The 21,064-nt window shown below is 39.8% G+C and overlaps 1 protein-coding gene across 7 annotated transcripts in view; it reads right to left on the bottom strand.

Moving 5' to 3' along the window:
* The window catches only part of LOC124975081 (zinc finger protein 39-like), a 53,065-nt gene that overhangs the window by 29,943 nt on the left and 2,058 nt on the right, over nt 1–21,064 (bottom strand). For 3 of the 7 annotated variants that reach the window (XM_047537968.1, XM_047537966.1, XM_047537973.1), the window contains exon 2: nt 11,569–11,712. The exons of 2 other annotated variants lie outside the window; for them this stretch is intronic. Coding sequence is in view for 3 of the 5 variants with exons in the window: in XM_047537966.1 (XP_047393922.1) it covers nt 11,569–11,583 (15 nt within the window). In the remaining 2 variants the exon portion in view is untranslated. The remainder of the gene's footprint in view (nt 1–11,568; nt 11,713–21,064) is intronic. 2 more of the 7 variants (XM_047537967.1, XM_047537971.1) reach the window with 1 other exon arrangement.

Raw genomic sequence — 21,064 nt, 5'->3', positions numbered from 1 at the left:
AAATCAATAAACATAATTCAGTACATCAATAGACTTAAAGATAAGAACCATATGATCATCTCAATAGATGCAGAAAAAGCATGTGACAAAATACAGCACCACTTCATGTTCAAAACACTAGAAAAAATAGAGATAATAGGAACATAACTCAACATTATTAAAAACTATGTATGCTAAACCCAACACCAACATCATTCTAAATGGAGAAAAATTGACAGTATTCTCTCTAAAAACTGGAACAAGACAGGGATGCCCTCTTTCACCACTTCTATTCAATATAGTCCTTGAAACTCTAGCCAGAGCAATCAGACAGACAAAAGAAATTAAAGGGATACAAATAGGAGAAGAAGAACTCAAACTATCACTATTTGCCAGCAACATGATTCTATACTTAGAGGATCCAAAAAAATTCACCAGAAAACTTCTAGAACTAATAAATAAATTCAGTAAAGTAGCAGAATATAAAATTAACACCCATAAATCAAATGCATTTCTGAAAGAGAAATTAGGAAAACTATCCCACTCACAATAGACTCAAAACAAACAAACAAATGAACAAACAAACAAGCAAAAACCTTGGGAATCAACCTAACAAAAGGGTGAAAGACCTCTACAATAAAAACTATAGAACACTAAAAAGAGAAACTAGAAACTAAAGAAGACCTTAGAAGATGGAAAGATCTCCCTTGTTCTTGAATAGGCAGAATTAATATTGTCAAAATGGCCATACTACCAAAAGTGTTATACTGATTTAATACATTTCCAATTAAAATCCCAATGACATTCCTCATAAAATAGAAAAAGCAATCATGGAATTCATTTGGAAAAATAAGAGACCCAGAATAGTCAAAGCAATACTTAGCAACAAGAGTGAAGAAGGAAGCATCAAACTATCAGACCTTAAACTACACTACAGAGCAATAGTAACAAAAATGACATGGTACTGGCACCAAAATAGACATGTAGACCAATGGTACAAAATAGAAGACACAGAGACAAACCCACATAAATATGGTTATCTCATAGTAGAGAAAGGTGCCAAAAACATACAGGAGAAAAGATGGTCTATTCAACAAATGATGCTGGGAAAATTGGAAATCCAAATGCAGCAAAATGAAATTAAATTTCTAAATCTCACCCTGCACAAAGTTCAACTCAAAGTGGATCAAGGACCTAGAATTAGACCAGAGACCCTGCACCTAATAGAAGAAAAAGCAGGCCCAAATCTTCATCATGTTGGCTTAGGACCTGACTTCCTTAACAAGACTCCTAAAGTGCAAGAAATAAAATTAAGAATCAGAAATGGGATGCATTCAAACTAAAAAGCTGCTTCTCAGCAAAACAAACAAACAAACAAAAAAACAATAATTGGAAGAGTGAGCCTACAGAATGGGAGAAAATCTTTACCACAAGCACATCAGATAGAGCACTAATCTCCAGGATATATAAAAAACTAAAACAACTTAATACCAAAAAAATCAAATGACCCAATCAATAAATGGGCTAAGGAACTGAGCAAACACTTCACAGAAGAAGATAACACAATCACAAATATATGAAAAAATGTTCAACATCTCTAACAATTAGAGAAATGCAAATCAAAACTACTTTAAGATTTCCTCTTATGCCCATCAGAATGGCAATTATCACGAATAAGCAACAATTAGTGTTGGCAAGGATGTGGGGAAGGAGGTACATGCACATGTTGCAGGTGGGACTGCAAATTGGTGCAACCACTCTGAAAAGCAGCATGGAGATTCCTTAGAAAAACGAACGGAACCACCATTTGACCCAGCTATCCTGCTCCTCAGTCTATACCCAAAGGACTTAAAGTCAGCATACTACAGTAACACAGTCACATCAATGTTTACAGCAGCTCAATTCATAATAGATAAACTGTGGAACCAATCTAGATGCCCTTCAATAGATGAATGGATAAAGAAACTGTGGTACATATATACACAATGGAATACTGCTCAGTCTTAAAGAAAAATAAAATTATGGCATTTGCAGGTAATGGATGAAGTTGGAGAATATCATGCTAAGTGAAGTAAGCCAATCCCAAAAAACCAAAGACCAAATGTTTTCTCTGATAAGTGGATGCCAATCCATAATGGGGGGAGGGGAGCAAGGGAAGAATGAGAAACTTTGGATAGGGCAGAGGGGAGGGAGGAGGGTGGGAAAGATGGTGGAATGAGACAAACATTATTACCCTGTGTACATGTATGACTGCACAAATGGCGTGACTCTGAATCAGGTACAACCCCAGAAATGAAAAGTTGTATTCCATTTGTATACAATGAGTCCAAATGTATTCTGCTGTCATGTGTAACTAATCAGAACAAATTAAAAAAATAAAAATAAATTTTAAAAAGTTCAATTATATTTTCATTTCTTTTTTAAACATGGAACATATTTTTCTTGTGTAATTTTCAAAAACAGCAAATTTATTTTAAAAAGATTTAGAGGCCAGGGTAGAGCACTGGCCTAGCATAAGACCCTGGGTTCAATCCCCAGTGCAAGTAAACAAACAAACAAATAAATAAAAGGTTTATGCCAGAATTCCAACTGAACTTTTCAAAATTATGCTTAAGTTTTCCAACAAGATATATGATTACCTGATCCCATCTCCCTAAACCAAGTTACATAGTTACTTGATCCCATCTTCCAAGTCCAGCTATCTGGTTATCTGATCCCAGGTTCTATTCTTTTTTTGTTGTTGTTATTTTGTTGAATGTTAATTTATTGAATGTTCTTATTAGAATAATTTTGAGGATACTCTCTTGTGGTTTTAGGTATAAATTACATGGGTATCATAATCTTTCTCATTTTTGAGTTTCTCTTTATTTAAATTAACTAGTACTTTTCCTACAGTGGGAAACAGTCGCAGCGAGGCGGCATCTTTAGCCTTTCTTGTTTCCCTGGTCATGCTGCCTCTTAGGCCCGGAGACATGTACTCATCGTGTGAACAAGAATGTCCTGAGTTCTCTGTTACTGAGGGATCTTAATTTTTAGATACCTTCTGCATACCTACGTGGATGATCATAGGATTTTTTCTATAGAACTATGAATATAATTAAGTACACTGACTTCTTAATATTGTCCTTTCCTTAATTCCTAGAACACACATTTATGAATCATCAGCTTTCATGGCCTGTTTCTCTCCCTCCCTCGCTGTTCACGTTCCCTTGGATTCCATCAGGTCTCCATTCTTCTTTCAGTCTCTCAGGTTCTCCCTGAGCCATTTCACCCACTCAGGTGGCTTCAGCTGCCCTGAGGTCCTGCTGCTGTTAACATCTTCATCTTTTCCCTAGCCTCTCTTAGGTTCTCTGAGTCATTGCGCCCTCAAAAAGCCCAGGATCCAAGGGCCAGCTGTTTAGTCCTGAGGAAGTACCCCTATCCAGTCCTGGCTTTACATGGCTGCCTTCTTGATGTGCAGTCACACAGTGGAGGCCACCAATCCTTTGAGGTTAGGACCAGCACTGAGGGCCTCATTTAGCCACAGTTACCTCCTAAAAGCCTCATCTCCAATGAAGTAACATTTGGCTTTAACAATAGACTTCAAAATATAAATTCCTTGGAGACACAGTTTATCCATTGCATTTGTTGTTACACCTTTCTCTGAAGAAAGTTTAAGTACCCTCTTTCAGTGAAACTCAAGTAGGTTTATATTTCCCCACTTGCTTTTAGCTGATCGAAGGCATTTGGATGAGGTGAGGTGATCTCAGAAGTTGTAGGAGTCATACACACAGCTCTGGATCCATGGTCTTCCTTTTTTCCTGAGAGCTAACAATGCTACATACAGAAATAATCTTCTCTCTGGTACTCTGAAGCAAAGAGCAACAAACCCTTCTCTGACCCTTCAAGCATAGGAACTGTTTAAGTCAAAAATAAATATGCTTCTGATCTACCTGGAAAATTAATTAGCACCATAACAACAAAACCAACACCACAAGCAATGACAATGATCAGTGCAAAGCTGGTGATCCATGCTATCAATGCTAAATGAAGGGCTAAAACAGTACCAAGTGACTCACTGCCTGTCCACAGTGCTACCTAAGGCAGCTGTCACTCATGCACTACTTAGAATAACAGCAACTATGCAATGTGTTACTAAGTCATGTGTTTGCCTCATGCACTTACAGCAAAAGGAAAAGAGGCTGAAAAGCAGAATGAGAGCAGTATATTTCAGTTACTTTCACTGTTTAGTAAAATGTCATAATGCTGAATTCATGAGAGAAAAAGCAATGTTGAAGTAAGAATAAAAGAGAATAAGAAACTACTAGAAATCTAAGAACATGTAGGATTCTAAAACTCTGAAAGCATTTTTCATTTCTTATTTTACTATTTAAAATTTTTAAAGTTGTCTCTCATAGCTCTCACAGAAAAAAAATACAAAAAAGCCTTCAAAAAGCAACAAATGACAAGTAAAAAAATTAATTTTATGATATTGTTAAGACCTGTGAATAGATTAAATTTACCTCCACAGGTAAAATGGAATAGAGGAAAGATTTAGAGATTTAGAATGGAGTCTTCCTAAGAAAATTGAGGTAGAAAAAAACTTTGGGGATAAACCCCACAAAGGCATATCTCAAAAAAACAAAAAAACAAAAAAACAGAGATAGGTAGAATGATAAAGACATAAATCTATCAATCTATCTATACTTGTTAAGAGTCATACCATCATAAAAACAATCAACCTGGCATGGGGGAGCATGCGTGTAGACCTAGTTACTCTGAGGAGTAGTTGAGGCAGGAAGATGCAAGTTCAAGGCCAGCCTAGGTAACTTAGCGAGACCCTGTTTCGAAATAAAATTAAAAAGGGCTGGGGATGCAGCTCAGTAGTAAAGTGCCTCTGGGTTTCCAAACCCAGTACCGACCAACAAAAAGAAACAAAACAAATAAAAAAAAACAGAACAAAACAAAAAACAAAGGGCCCCCTACCCTTGAACATAACAGATTGAAAGGCACTTATCAAGACAGACCAACCTGGGTGACAGGAAAAGAGTTCCAAAAGCAGAGAGAACTGCTGTAAAGAAGAGTGGCTAGGAGCCCCTGGGTGCAGAACCCAGGCTAATGAAGGAAGGCGTCCACTCTTGGTAGAGGGGATTCAACACCTACCGAGGGTTTCAAATGCCATGAAGATATGACTCTAGTGTCCTCCCCATTCCCCCAGTTTATTGCTGCCCTGTTCACACATCACCCTTCTATACTGGGTACATAGTGAGTTGAACCTTCTCTTTGTAGGTCACAAGTCCCTGGAACATGAGGGCTTACGTGTGGGTGACATGAGCTCCTGGCACTGTTCAGAGATCCTGGAATTACAGTGCAAAGTGCTGAACAGTTGGGACATAGGGGTATCTATGAGGAGAGAGGAAGTGAGAAACATGAAAGAGGAATTCCAGATGTAGCAATGCCAGCCCACATGTTTGAATTGCTGTTTATGTTTTTGAGAGAAGACCATATCTGTCACTCCCACAACAAAGGAACTCTGGAAAGGGGAGGTAACTCACACTGGGCCAAAGGAAATGTCAGAAGTGAACTGTCACTTCTGATAAGCAGTAAAAGCTGGTGTTTGAGCCTTTGCTCTTTTCCTTCCAGTTGCCATGGTCAGAATGCTCCAGAACGACCTGTCAAGCTGCCATAGCTACTGAGATTTGATGCACACCTGGAATGTGTGCAGTTACCAAAACACAACCTAGACCACTACACCTGACATTCTAAAAACCCACAAAAAGCATCATCCGGAGAAGACCATTCCAGTGTACAGATGACAACCCAAACCTACAGGGAATCCATGGGATGGACAGATGAGCACTTGAATAATGGTGCCTCTATTTAGTAAGTGCATAAAAAGTAAAGAATTACATGATGGGACTACTCTGCTTTTTATCAGTTAGGAAAGGACATGTTTTCAGTATATAACTAAAAATTGAGAAACCTGAGTGCATATATAAAAACATTTCTTCTTATGAACAAAGAAAAAACACATAGCAAAGTCAAAAGAAAAACAAGTCACATCACAAAAAAACCTACCTTCCCCATAAAGTATTATAGTAATAAGAAAAACAGAGCATCCCAATGAAAAGTGAGCCAAAAATGACATGGTACTCCCCACCCTCCACAGATCTGAAGTTTTGAAAATATGACAAAAACTGAAAAACACAAATTTAAAATACGCTGCAATGCATTTTTTTTTCACCTAAAAGAATTAACAAAATTCCAGCAGCTTAAAAAGGTCACAGTTTGTGAAGCAGGGAGAACATGACCAACTTCATGGTTGCACTTTCAAAGAGGGAGCTCTCTGTGTCTGTGTCTTGCACCCATGGATTCAACCACAGGAAGCACTTTCTAAATGTGATGAAAATTAAGAACCCGTTCAATCAAGAAGCCTCGTCTACAGATCACAAACTATATGTGAACTCTTCCCAAAGAAAGGTTCTGCCTTTGCCCATATCTGGGGAGTTTCTCTCTGTCCCTGAGTGTCTTGCCTGGTATGAATGTGTGTTCACCTTAAGCCTTTGGACACATGGACAGTCCATGCGTACAATGTGACTAAGTAAGTGCTGACCCTTTCATGCTGGAAGTGGTTCAATGTAAACAAATTGTGTAAAGGACAGGAGGTGGGTAGGACTTGGCTGAAGGAAGTGAGTCCTTGAGGGAGTGCCCTTGGGGACTCTAACTTGTCCCTGGCCCTGTCCTCTCTCACTGTTTCCCAGGTCCCATGGGTTGAACAGCTTTGCTCTACCACACCCTCGTACCACACCCTTGCACTGCATCACCTCATGCTCAGGAATGAAGGAACCAGTCAAACATGGACTGAAACCTCTAAAACCATGGAGTTGGCTTCTCAGAGATTCTGTCACAGTGATGAACATATGACCGAAACATGTTGCTTCCAAGTCCCTGACCATGCAGCCAAACCACTAGCTGCAGCTCATGAATTGGTAAATAGCTGCACATATGGCCTTGCTTCCTTCCAAGCAAATGTACCACCAGGCACAGTGCCAAAAGCTCTGCACTCTACAAAACTTCCCTCCATCGCTGTCCACAGGGATGTAACCGAAAGGGGTTGTATTGCTGCAGCTGTCCACTTAAGGTGGTGCCTGCATAAAGTGCAGAACCAAATGCACATACTAAGCATCTACAGATCATTCCTCCCAAAAGCTGCAGAAAAAACATTTTCTCAGCAGTGCACTGGAATATTTTCAAGGACCGATTACATCACAGTCCACAAAACAAGTCTCAGCACATTTTTATTTATTTATTTTTTGTGGTGCTGGGGATCAAACCCAGGACTTTGTGCATGCAAGGCAAGGACTCTACCATCTGAGTTATATCTCCAGCCCTCTGCACATTTTTAAACACTAGAATTATACCAAGTAACCACAATGCAATAAAACTATAAAGAAATAATAAGAAAAACTTGGGAAACTATGTAAATACATGGAAATTATACCACTTACTTCAGAATACACATTGGCTCAAGGTATAAATTAAGAAGGAAATTTAAGTTTCCAGAAACAAATTAAAATGGAGACACAACATAACAAAACCTATGGGGTACAGGAAAAGCAGTGCTAAGAGGAAAGTTTATAGGAATCAATGCCCACAGCAAAAAGTGGAAAGACCTCAACTAAACAACTTATCATTGCATTTCAAGGAATCAGAAAAAAAAACAAACCCCAAAACAATAATGATATAAAAAAAATTTAACGCAAGAATGGAATGTACCTCAACATAATAAAGGCAATTTATAAGAAGCCAACAAAGGCTGAGAACTTTCTAAGATTGGAATAAGACAAATGTGTACACTTTATCCTTGCATTAAACAGTTATGGAAGTCCTAGTCTGAGCAATCAATCAGGTAGGAGAAAGACATACAAATTGGAAAAAAAGAAGTCAAATTATCCCTGGTTCCACGTGACTAGATCTTTTTATAAAAATCCTATGAACTCCACCAATAAATGAATTCAGCAATGTTGCAGATACAAAAAACAAAATACCAAAACAGTAACACTACCACCTGCTAATAATGATCTGAAATAAAAATCAAGAAAGCAATATATTTACAATAGCTACAAAACAAATAAGATACCTATGAAAATTATATGAAATACAATGAAGTAAAACAAATGCAATGAACAAAATACAATTAAAATTATAAAGCACTGATGAAAGAAACTGAAGGGGACACAAAGTGGAAAGACACCCTGTGTACATGGTTTGGAAGACTCAATGTTGTTAAAATGACCATAGTACTAAAAATAATTCACAGATTCAATGCAATCCCTATGAAAATATCAAAGACATTCCTCATGAAACTAGAAAACACAATTCTAAAACCTGTAAGGAACCACAAAAATGTTTGATGGCCAAAGCCACGTGAGTACAAAGAACAAAGCAGGAGGCATTACACTACCCGGTGTCAAAATATACTACAGGCTGCAGTAATCTAAGCAATAGGGCACTGACATGAACACAGGAAAAGAATGGTCAGTCCAGAAGAAAATCCACTCAGCCACAGCCACCCGATTTTTGACAAAGGTGTTAAGAACATGTGTTGGAGAAAGGATGGTCTTTTCAACAAATGGTGCTGGGAAAACTGGATATCCACATACAGAAAAATGAAACTAGACCCTTGTCTTTTACCAGTTACAAAAACCAACTCCAACTGGACTACAGATTTAATTGTAAGACCTGAAACTGTGAAACCACTAGAAGAAATCACAGGGAAAATGCTTCAGGACATTGAAATAGGTGCAGATTTTTTTTGTTTGTGACCCCCTAAAAGCACATAAAACAAAATGGAAACAAACTAAAAAGCTTTTTAAAAGTAAACAAAATAATCAGCAGAGTGCAATCAGATATCACTTTACATCAGTAAAGATGGCTACTATATAAACCAATAAGGATAACAGGCACTGGTGAGGATGGGGAGACAAGGGAACACTTGCACACTAATGTGAAAACATACATTAGAACCGACATTACAGAAAACAGTACAGCAGCTCTTCAAAAGGGGAAAAATGAACTACCAGCTGATCTAGCAGTTCCACTACTTGAGTATATATATCCAAAGGAAATGAGGTCAATATGCCAGACACACCAGCAGCTCCATGTTCACCAACAACAAATGGAATCAGGTGTCTACCAACAGATGAATGGATAAAGATAATGTGGTACATACACAATGGATCTATTCAGCCACAGAAGAGAACAGGACACTGTCCTCTGTGTCATCATGGCTGGAAGTGGAAATCATGCATAAGCCAGGTGCACACAAAGGTACTGCACGACCATGCTTATGTAGAATTCAAAACCATGATCTCATGAAGTGGAGGGTAGGTGGCAGTTTCCCAGAGGCTGGGGAGAGCAGGGAAAGGCTGAGCAATGTGCACTACTTCAGTCAAACAGCAGGAATCTCTCTACCGGACACCTGGGTGACAACAGGTAACAATGGCATCTAAAAAAGCTACAAGAAAGAACTTCTTACTTTTTCCTGAATTGATTAAAAAAAATTTTAAAAGGAAAAAATGAACTTTGTTTTTAACCCAATTTTAGCCACAGGTCTGTGTGATAACAAATCTGTTTTCTCTACAGATTTTCAAGTGACTGGTTGAAATGACTAAATTAGATACAATCTTTAAGAGTCAAGACAGTTTTGATAGAAATAATTTTCTGTAAGATAACTAACCTAATCATATTTAAGCAAAAGGAAGGTATTAAGAACTGCTCCCTGTTTATTCTCTGTGTATCCTTCTCGACTCTCACTGAAACTGCACCTACTGAGTGCTTACTCCTAGGCCTCATCACACCTGCTTGCTAGAAGCACAGCTCAGGAGGTTCTTTTGTTAGTTTCTGTCATGAACTTACTCATACTTTTTTCTTTTTCCCTTAATGAAAGGATGAAAATCTTTGTTAAGCAAACACACCCTTCATGTCTTGCCAACTTGACATTTCCAATGTTAAAAATACTACTACTCTATCTGTTTAGACCAAGGGATTCTCACTATTTTAGTGCCTATAATTTAATGCATTACAGGTACTAAAATAAAAAAGAAACAAAAACAGTCAGATTTGACAAATGATGACTTCAAGATCAAAGAGGGGCAGGAGGTACCAGGGCAAAGTTCCCTTTGGTGGTTTGGGTGTAGTTGGTAGAAATACCATATGAGGGGAAGAACTGAGGATGTAGTTGTAGTTTTCACTTAGGATTTGTGGAGTCTGAGGTATCCTCTGAAGAGCTACAGGGGAGGTGAACCATTGCTTTAAAGGCTGGGGAAGATGTCCATACAACAGAGAAATATGTAGGAGTCTCAAACCACTGTGTGAAAGAGAAGTCCAGTGGTCCATTTTTAGAATATAGTATTTAGCCTTAAATGTAAAACTGATGTAAGAAAGGCGACCTACGGCCTATTTATCTAAATACCTGGAGCTTCCCAATCTGTATCCAATCATAGCCATTTTAACTTACCACTTCCCTTTGCCCTCCCCAATTTTAAAATTAACCACAATTCCGTAGATCATGACCCCGAGCTCCTCCTGTCAGAGTAAGGGGCAGTGCTGTGTTAGGGATAAAAACAGGTGGACTGCCCGCCCAGGTATGCTTGCTTGTCAGACTGTGTTCAGTAGCATACCCCTCTGCAGAAGTTAAGTTTGCCTTGCCCAGCTACTTCCGAGCACGTGTCTGATTCCTTGAGGCACCCTGGTACCTCTAACACCACAAGATCAATCAGACAAGAAGGGCAGAGTGGGATGAGTGGGGAACAGGCCAAAACACCTGGATAATCTTTATTAAGGAGAAAAAAGTAGAATTCAGGGAAAAAGAGAAAAAAGTATGAGTAAATTCATGACAGAAATTAACAAAAGAACTTTAAGGTGAATATCATGGAATTTCAGATAGACAGAAGACTTGAATAAGGCAGATACGACGAGAACGGTTTTGAAGGTGACTACCATTTAAATTCCTGGAGAATGTTTGAAAACTGAACTAAGACTAAGGAGGGCACATTAGAGTGCAGATGAGCACTAGACATATTTTTCAGAAAAGATTAACTTTGGACACTCTGTGTTTTGACTAGCATACAAAAAATGTAGAAATGTATGGACAGTTATTTAAGATCCTGTACCAGACTATCCTCCACACATTCCAGGTCTTCCAAAAGCTCTGTGGGACCACACTGTTTTAGCAACGCTAGAAAACTGTTTTAACTGATTTGTTTTAGCATTAGATTCCTTAACACGGCAGAATGCTGTGTGTCTGCAGTCTGGCAGCCTCTGTTTTAGACTACATATGCCAGGAGAACTTAGCATGTTCTCTTCTTAGTGTCGATGCCAGTCATATAAACTAGGTCTTTTGGCCACCCAATCAGAAAGACCAGAAACCAAGTTGCATGCAGCTCAGATTGCTCCAAGGTTTTATAACCTGGCTCTATCAACATGCCAACTTTATCTTGCTTGTGCATTTTTCTCTTCTGTTAGATTTATTTAATTCCAATCCCATTTGAATTAAGGAGTAAAAGTTCCTAAAATACACTAAAACAAGCTGAGGAATAAATAACTTACCACAATGGTATTCATTTTCTTTGTTCTAGGAGACACAGAGAGGACTGTGGAATTTCAGCTGGAAGACAAGGTGAATGGAGGGAATCATGAGAGTTGGTGTGCCTTGCTCCTAGGTTCTACTGTGCAAAGATCTCTACACAGGAGCTGGTGGAAAAGAAAAAAGAAAAAAAAAAGCTAGAAACCAACAAGAAAGTGTCCCATATGGATATAGTTCCTTATACGTGAGAATTGTTGAACATGTTTTGTTGAAGGAACACTAACAATTCTATTAATTGGTAGAGATTAAAAATATAATTTATCCTTAGGTTAATGAAAATACTTATTTGCCACTGATTTGTAATAATGTTAACATGAAGAAAAAAATGTAAAATTTTAAGGTTGTTTAATGAAACTAAAGTGAAGGAAGAAACACTATGTAATTGCTAAAATTTAAGTTGTACAATGAAACCTGGGCAGTGTTAACTGTTTTCCTGACAATACAGATGGATGTGTAGCACTCTGTACTAGTGTTTCTACTAGAACATCTCTTGATTTTGCATATTTAAATTTTGTAGACAGCATGCATCTTACGACCTAACACTTTTGCCCCAAGACTGCACAGGAATAACATGCATTGACAGACCAACACTTTTGAGTACGGCTCCCGAGCGTGTGTCTCCCTGCATCTTCATTTTCCACAGTGACCCTGCGCTTCACCATTTCAATTGCTCTGGCCAATGGAACACTAATAAATGTGGTGAAAATAGTTTTTGAAAAGAATTTGCCCATTGCAATTTGCCTTCTTGGAATCCTGCCTAACATTTTGTGAAGGAGTCTGGAGCTAATCTTTGGATACACAAGGCCAGCACAAACCAGCAGACAAGAGTGAAGCCATCTTCAAGGAGTCAGCCGGTCAAGGGACAAGATGACTAATGCTTCATTTGTGATTCCAGTCAACACCAGCAAAAGAATTGCCCAGATGCATCCAGTACAAAATGCTGGTGCATAGAATCATGAACAAAGAAATGTTTTCATTTTTTTAAGCCCAGAAAAATTTTGGTGATACATTATGTAACAAACAGATACCTGTGTAACCTTACAGTATTCAATGTTTTTAACATACTGGTAAAGCAGTGGAGAAATAACTTAATGGTATACCAAACACAATCAACAGAACCTCACAATCACACCTATGAGTTTTCATAAGCATAATAAATATCAACCAGATAGGCCTCAGCAAGACTGCAGGCACTGAGGCCATGGGAATCAAACAAAGAAACTGTCTGGCAATCATAAAACTATGTCTAAAGTTTTATATCATGATTCTACCACTTATGTGTTGCCACTGTATTGTTTTAAGAAACTAGAAGTAAAAGCAATTGAGCTTAATTTCCCATTTTAAATAATGGAAAAATAGGCTCTTATTGGCTGTAGCAATCATGATTTTCAAGAACTGATTACAGACATTAAGTGAGAAAAAATTTGTATTATCTCCCTGAGCTCATACAATTCACAAAAAACTCTGGGAATAAAAGGAAAAGCATGTTCAAAGTGAAATCTTCTAAAACAATATTTGTTCTGAATTGACTGCAATTTCTGAAACTGATCTCAAAAAACAACAGTTTTGACTTCATTGTGGCAAAATAGTTAACACTCGTCAAAAAGCCACGATGCCTAACACATACAAAACACATGACCTGGTACTACTCGCTGACTTCCACAAATCCAACTTTCTACCTTTCTTGTTAGCCAGAAAGATGCTGGCAAACTTCCTGAATTACTAGGAAGAACCACCAGGATACAGGGAGCACCACTAGGTCTAGAGAACAATGTGGTGAAGACAAGGTTTGGGAGCTTAATTCTGGAAATAAAGAGGACAGAGTGAGGTTATGGGAGTGTGAAAGGGGGCAATGTAGATTGGATCTGTCCCTCCAGCCCAGCCACACCCTCGCTGTACCAAGAATAAGCAATACCTGCTAGGCCCTTCCCTAATGGTCACAGCCCACCTCATATCGCCCTTCTCAAAGTTGATCTAGAATTTCCAAGCAGCATCCCGTGCTTGATAGCCTCTGGAGTATCACTCAAATCTTGATTACATTGGGTGGGACTGTCAGTAATTATTTGGTCCATTCAAAGCAAGACCTTCTTCTTTCTGAGACTCCTATGCCTCTGGTCTGGGCTGTTAGAGAGAGGATTCAGATGCAGATGTTCAGATATTCTTTAGGATGGAATTCCTAGTCATGGAGCCTCCTGTCTCATACTCCATAAGGACTACTTTGTTTCAAAGCAAAAAAGAACCACCATCCAGTACCCCAATATGCCTTGTAGAACTCCCTGTCCCTGGAAAGGGAGGTCTTGTATGAACTCCCTAAACTCAAACCAGGAGTGCCAGGCACTGGCATAGGCAGGCTATGAACTGCAGGACGGGATTCAAAGTTTTCTTGACAAAGAGACATCAAGAAATCGTATGATGGGTTAGAATGTAGTTCAGTGGTAGAGCGTTTGCCTGGCATGTATGAGGCCTTGGGTCTGATCCCTAGTACAACAACAAAAATCCCACAAATACTAACTCTGCTCAGCACCCACTTCACAACTCTTTCTCTGGGAATTCGGTGGAATTCACTAGTAATATAAACACACACATCTTACACATGGGTGAACTGAGTGTCAGTCAGGTAATGAGAAGACCCTGCAGGGACAGAGCTAGAAAGTGAACTCACACTGCACACTTTGCAGGCTCAAGACCTACCCCATCATCATCTTCATCTTGAACTCAACCACACTATTTCCAGAGCTTCTGAGCCAGATTTTGTACATCTGGGACCATGCTTTCTTAAGCATCTACTGGGGATCCTTTAAACAGGTAATTGGCAGTTGGTGAGGGGAGCTGGCAGCACCTCTGGGATATGGGATGCCATTCCTTCACCTAGTGGGCCTGGCTCTTCTGCCCACAGAACTGGAGGTAGCGATACACTTAGGTGTGCAGACCTCGCTCTGAGCCAGCTTACACCACACAGGACGGGAACGCACGCCTCTCCTCCCTCTACAGAAGAGAAGTCCTCAGAGGCAAGAAGAGGTGGCTCAGGGAGGACGCCAGGTGTTCTCAGCACAAGTCTAGGTTCTGTTACTCAAGTTCAAGTTTTCACATCTTTTAAAAGTTACTCCTGGACTGTGGTTGTAGCTCAGCGGTAGAGTGCCTGCCTGGCACATGTAGCACTGGGTTCCACCCTCAGCACCACGTAAAAATCTTTAAAACAATGGTATTGTGTCCATCTACAACTAAAAAAGTATTTTAAAAAGTTAGCAGTGTTTTGTTTTCATTATTATAATAGCAATTATTCCCCAAACTTCATTTTTGTGTTGTTCTTTACTTGTGTATAGAAACAAGTGATATTATACATTGATTATGTCTTGTTACTTTGCAAAACTTTTTATTAGTTCTAAGTTCTTTAGTGAATTTCTCTCTAATTTTCTAAATACATCATGTACCTGCAAATATGTGATCCTAGTCCTCTTCTTCCAATCTATGTATCTTAGAATTCTTTTTCCACTTGTCCTGACTACTACCTCCAGTACAAGTAAGGACAGATATATGAGATAGCATGTGTTTATCTTCTTTGTAATCTTAGAAAATAAATTTTATCATAAAGTCTAATAGTAATTATGGGATCTTATGAGCCCATTTTCAGCCTGAGTAGTCCCCATATTATTGAATCTTCATCATGAAAGGTTTTGGATTTTGTCAGCCTGTTGTCTCCATCTATTGAGGTGATGTTTTAAAAACTGTACTGATATGCTATATTATATTAAATGATTTTTGGCTACTAATCCATCTTATATTCCAGGGATAAACAAACTACGTGAGAGCACATACTTATCTTTATATATTGATGGGTTCTGCTTATTTATATTTTTGAAGTATTTTCATATTTCTCTCTCTCTCCCTCTCTCTTTCACCCCTTCTCCCACTCCCTTTCTTTCTCCTTCTCTACCTCTTCCCAACCCCTTTCATTCTGGGGATTGAACCCAAAGGAGGTCTACCACAGAGCTACATTCTCAGTCCTTAATGTTTTTGAGATAGTGTCTCACTAAGCTGCCAAGGCTGGCCTCAAACTTGCAATCCTCACGCCTCAGCCTTCCCAGTCAATAGAATTACAGGTGTGTGTGTGCCAGAGCCCAGCTGCGTCTACATTTTAAGATATACTCTGAACTTTTTTGTGGTGGTTTTGTACTTTGTGCATCCCTGCAGTTCTGACTCACAAAATGAGATGGGAAGTGACTCTGCTATTCACATTTTGGAGCTCTGGGGAAGAACTGATTATTTATATCTCCAAGTGTTTGGTAGCATTCTCCGGTGAATTATAGGCACATGAGACTTTCTTGGTGTGTAGCTGGTATTTATCGCTGATATAACCTCTTCATTTGTGATAGGTCTCTTCACATTATTTTCTTTTTGTGTCTAGTTTGTGTTTCTAGATACTGGCCCATTTTGTGTGAATTACCTAATAAACTGACATAATCACTGTTCATACTACTTTTCTCTAAGTATTATTTTTTTTTCCTAAGGGAGGTAGAAATGTTTCCTGTGTAATATCTGAATGTAGTTGAGTCTTCTATTTTTTCCTGGTGTTTTGCCTTTTGAAAGAGCTGAGAGGGAAAAGGTATGTACTTATAAATTTTGTCATCTTAACCTTATTTTTATTCATTATTCTCTTAATTTGAATTTTTTCTCTTTCTTTCTTTTTTTCTGATTTACCACGTGGATGGTGTTCTTAACCCATTACAGCTTCACTGCCACCAACCTCTTTGTATTCTTTTTTAAAAATGTGTTCTAACTAGTTACACATGACAGTAGAATGCACTTTGATATGTCATACACAAAAGGAGTCCCATTTCTCACTCTTCCGGTGGGTGGTGGGTCGTAAGTGACGGTCGGGTAGTCATGTGTACATAGGGTAATAATGTCTGATTCATTCTACTATTCTCCCTGCCCCCACACCCCCTCCCCTTCCTTCACTCCTGGCAAATATGTTACGTTTCTGTACGGTGTAGGAAGAAGAATATGTTGTTCTTGTAGTTTCATATTATTGCTTTCTACCTCCCTTAAGAGAAAAAAGATAGCAACTGTGCATTTACACTGCCTTTTACATCTTCATACATCCCTAGAACCATTCCCAGTGAACACACATGGACTGGCTGTTGCTGCTGTTGTTCTGTTTAGCCATTTCCTGTGATTTTGCTGGAGGATTCGGGTAGATGCATAGAGCTCTTCACAGGGCGTGCTGGAAGTCCTAGAACTGACTGACTTGGGAGCTGCCTGTAAAGGACACTGCACAGTGACGCATTAACTAGTGAACAAACTTAAACTGAACCAAGTGATGGTATCCTCTGAATAGTCATATTATTACCTATGAGTTTAGTGGGCTTTGCAAATGCTATGATGATCTGGGTGACTGAAACTAAGTTTTTTGTTTTAAGTTCCCAAATTGTCATTCTCAAGTCCACTAACCTGGTAAAAAGAGGGCAAATGCTGAAATTATGTCTGAAAATAATTCACAAAACTGTTAAGTATCATAAAATTCTGCAAAGGGTATGAAACTGCTAGTTGATACACCATGTAGTTAGTAGAAAATACGGAGAAATTAGAAAGTAGTATTTCTAAAATACTATGTGCATGTGCATACGTGTGCTTTCTAGAAGTGCCTCTTCCCTGTGTGCCACGTAGTCCTAAGTGCAAGTTTTCAGTTGTGCCAATTTAAAAACTGAAGATCTGTATGAAGACGTAACATCAGGTGCAGCCTCAGCACCAGCTACAGCAGCAGGACCATGACTTCTACTAACCATTCCAGCTTCACTTCTAGTTGAGAGGGTGCTGCCAGCCTTGAGGAGTTAAGAGGAAAGGAAGGCTTATCCTGGGGTTTGAATGCCACTTTTAGAGTGCACAGGTCCTCTGATGGACCTGGCTCTGCCCCTCAGCCCAGCTGCTGATTCCAAGGACAGACCCTTACACGGGGACACAGCCCCAACCAATTTAAACCTCACCCTCAATTCTTCTGATACAAGTATTTCCCCAATTCAAGAGAGCTCACTCAGCTCATTCACAGGGAGATCAATGTGGCTGATGGCAACTGACACATGAGGAAGAGGTGTCAGGTCCCCCCCCCGCCAGTGGATCACTGAGATGCATGCAACCTGGACCTTCAGGGACTATCCAGAGCCTGGATTCCTCAAAGGTATTGGTAGAAATCTCAGTCAGACACTAGCCTCTACAAGTCAGAAAAAGGAAGGACAGGACCCCAAGTCTAACACAACTAAATTTACCCAACACAAGAGATGACAGAAAAACCAACAAACTGTCTAGTTCTCAACAAAGGAGATAGGAGCTATAAAGATCACCTCATCTCCAAAACTAATTCAGAATAGAAAATTTCTGATAGTAAGAGTCTTCCCCATGTATAAATCAGGGTTGTTTAACCGCAGATAATAATACATGCCAATTAGCTTTAGAAAAGATTTGTTAAGGCATCAGTTATCAGAAGTACTTAAAGAGTATTCTATGTCTAGCCACAAGACACACCATGTACCTTACATGCAAAGATTGCTGCTAATGAGGAAAGAATCACATATTCATCCAAGCTGAATATGTCACCTGGTCAAGCTGCTGCTGACAAGAAAGTTTTCCAGAAGATTTGCACAGCTTTGATAGCTACCACTTAATGTTGGCTACGTTGGCATGCTGCAAATTTGGTTACACAGATTTAAGTTGTAAAGAAGCTGCGTTTCCTTCTGCTGTTGAGAGAAATCATCACAAACACACAATTAAAGTAATAGGAACTTACACTCTCATGGTAGTGGCTGATGTTCATCTGGATGAGTTGTGTTAACAATCAGTGTTAACACAACTGCACTCTCTCCAGAGGCTCTAGGAGAGCTCAGTCTAGCTTATGGCGACTGTAGGTCACCAATGCTTGCTTTCTCTAAGTTTTGGGGGAGCCCTCAAGTGTGAAGATAGGCAAGCCCTCCCAAAACCCACATAGATGATGAAGCCTCCAGTGGACCTGTCCTCACATAGTGCTTTCGAGAAATGGCAAAAGGCAGCTCCATGCACAGGGGAATGAAGAAAGGGAGGGGACCCTGGGACTGTAGACTAGAGTAGGTGTGCAAGAACCAAGAGTGAGACGCGGGGAGAGGACAGCCACAGACACTGCCTCCGATATCCTGCAAAGGGAAAATCCAAGAGATCACGAACCAGATGAGCTCCTTGGACATGGGCAAACCCAAAAAACAGAGCAGACTGAGGGCCATACTTTTGTTTCTAACTAGACCCCTGGAACTTTCCCCAGTTCCACTGAGCCCTGGATCATCTCAATTATTACTCTCTTCATCTTTTACGTGCCCATGTTCTTCCCCAACAACCCATGTGGAACACTGTATTGACTTTCAGCCCCAGGGTATATACATGTTGGTTATCAAAAACTGCACTGCAAGTTTTTGTGGTAATCTCTGTGAAACACTTTTGTCAATTCAAGTCAGCATGTCTCCATGCTCTATTCCACGTGATCTGCAAAGCTGAACCAATTACAAGGCCACCATGACTTGACCAAATTAGTATCCATTAAAAAATAATGACCTTCTCAGTGGCTTCAGAGGACTGACTTCTCTGGTAGAGCAACTTGGGGTGCATGGTGCTTTCCAGAGTGACAGAGGAACCCATGCTGGTAGTGGTGTTGATAGGGAACAGACAGACATGAGCAGTGGGAATATGAAGTGAAGGGAATAATTCTATAAGCTGGGCCCACTGACCCCCATGCTTTCTTTTCTACAAAGCAATTTACCTGTGGCCCTGCCTGGCTCAAGTTGACAGAATATTACTACATTTGTCAGCAAACTACCTGTTATATGCAGGCCTCCCAATGCTGTAAGAATGCAAGTTACCCTGAAGGGGGAGGTTTTTTTGACCCACACACAGACCACATCCCAGAAATCAGGGAGATAAAAATAACTGCCCCTAACCATAAAATCTGTAAGAATGGTGCCAATTAGAACTGGTCGGCATGGGCCAAAGTGACCAGAACCATCATGGCAGTGGGGATTTGAAAGTCTGCTGTCATCTTGTTCAGTCAAAAGTCAAGAGGTCAACCTGGGAAGGTGGGATTCTCTGGAAACTTACCTGGAACCACCAATAAAACTGGAGGGAAGGAGAGGTATGTTGTCCCTTTCCTCTCTGAGAGGACCCAGTCTCTCCCTTGAGTGTGTCCCTGTTACTTTTTCCCTGTTAATAAACTCATGCCTGTTACTCTGAGTGACATGTCTGAAACCTTTCTTGACTTGATCCCAAGAATCAGGTTTTGAAGGAGGGGACCCTGGCCTTGCCTCAGTTTTGCAGAAGGTCCCAGCCTATGACATTGGGACATAATCCAGCTTGGACACTGATACTTTCATCCTTTGCTTGGAAGTGATTCACTGGTCATAGCTAGTCCTCTGGTCCTGCCAAACTGGGATTTTGGAAATGTGGAAACTGGATGGAATGATTAACATAATAGTTTCAATAGTTAGCATAGTCTCAACCCACATCAGGAAACCTCTGCATTTTCAAAGCAATCCAATTGTCTCTTCTCCCAACCTGTAAACAGGTGATAAAATAATCCCCTGTGAAAGATAAAGCCAGACATCATTAAATTGACAAGGAATGGTTTTAATCTGTAATATACTGTTGCACTAGGAAAAAGAGTCATGTAAATTCAACTTCAATTTATACAAAGGTGGTTTTATAAGAAAGCATGAAAGTGCCCCCTCCAAACTTTTAAAAACAGGCAAACTCTAACCCCTGCTTTATCAACATTTCCTTCTTAACTGCTTAGTGCCTTCTTATGTCTGTTCTAAAGTGATCAACAGCTCTACCTTGAGTCACCAAACTAAGGGCCATATGACAAGCAGAAAAGCTGAATGTGGAAGCGAAGGAGATTGGAGACAGTCTGACACCCCAAAGTGAGGACAAGGAGCCAGTATCTAGGTACTGAATAGACTGAGAGATTCAGATCCCAGCCTGCAATTCCTGGAGTTCCAATGCTGCATGTGAACCACACATGAGTGGTCAAAGCAGGAGGGAGGAAAGGTTTAATGTCCAGAAGAGAGGCACAGCGAGAGGTGGGGAGAAACTGATGAAATAGCAAGCTCTGGAATAGGAGAACAAAAAGTTCCTGCTGTAGTTGGAGCCAGCACTTTTGGTTGGACACCTGAATTGCCCTTAGTTGCCCCTGTACTGTCAGGTACCCTAGTCTCCTCTTCATTCAACACATCTTCAACTTTTAATTCATGGTAATTCCACCCCACCAATTCTGCTGGAATACTATGGGCAGGTACACTGGTGCTCAGATCTTAATCTAGGCCTGGGGCTGTGAAACAGTGGGCTACTGCAGCACAGGACACACAAGAAGATGTCAAATACACACACAGGCATAGGAAGAAATGAGACTCATCATGACCAGCACTTTCCTTTGAGTAGGTAGATGTGTGT

The sequence above is a fragment of the Sciurus carolinensis genome, unplaced genomic scaffold (genome assembly GCF_902686445.1).
Source record: "Sciurus carolinensis unplaced genomic scaffold, mSciCar1.2, whole genome shotgun sequence".
Classification (NCBI taxonomy): Eukaryota; Metazoa; Chordata; class Mammalia; order Rodentia; family Sciuridae; genus Sciurus; species Sciurus carolinensis.
Note: the sequence above shows the minus strand (reverse complement) of the source record. Positions and strands in the feature narration are given on the sequence as shown.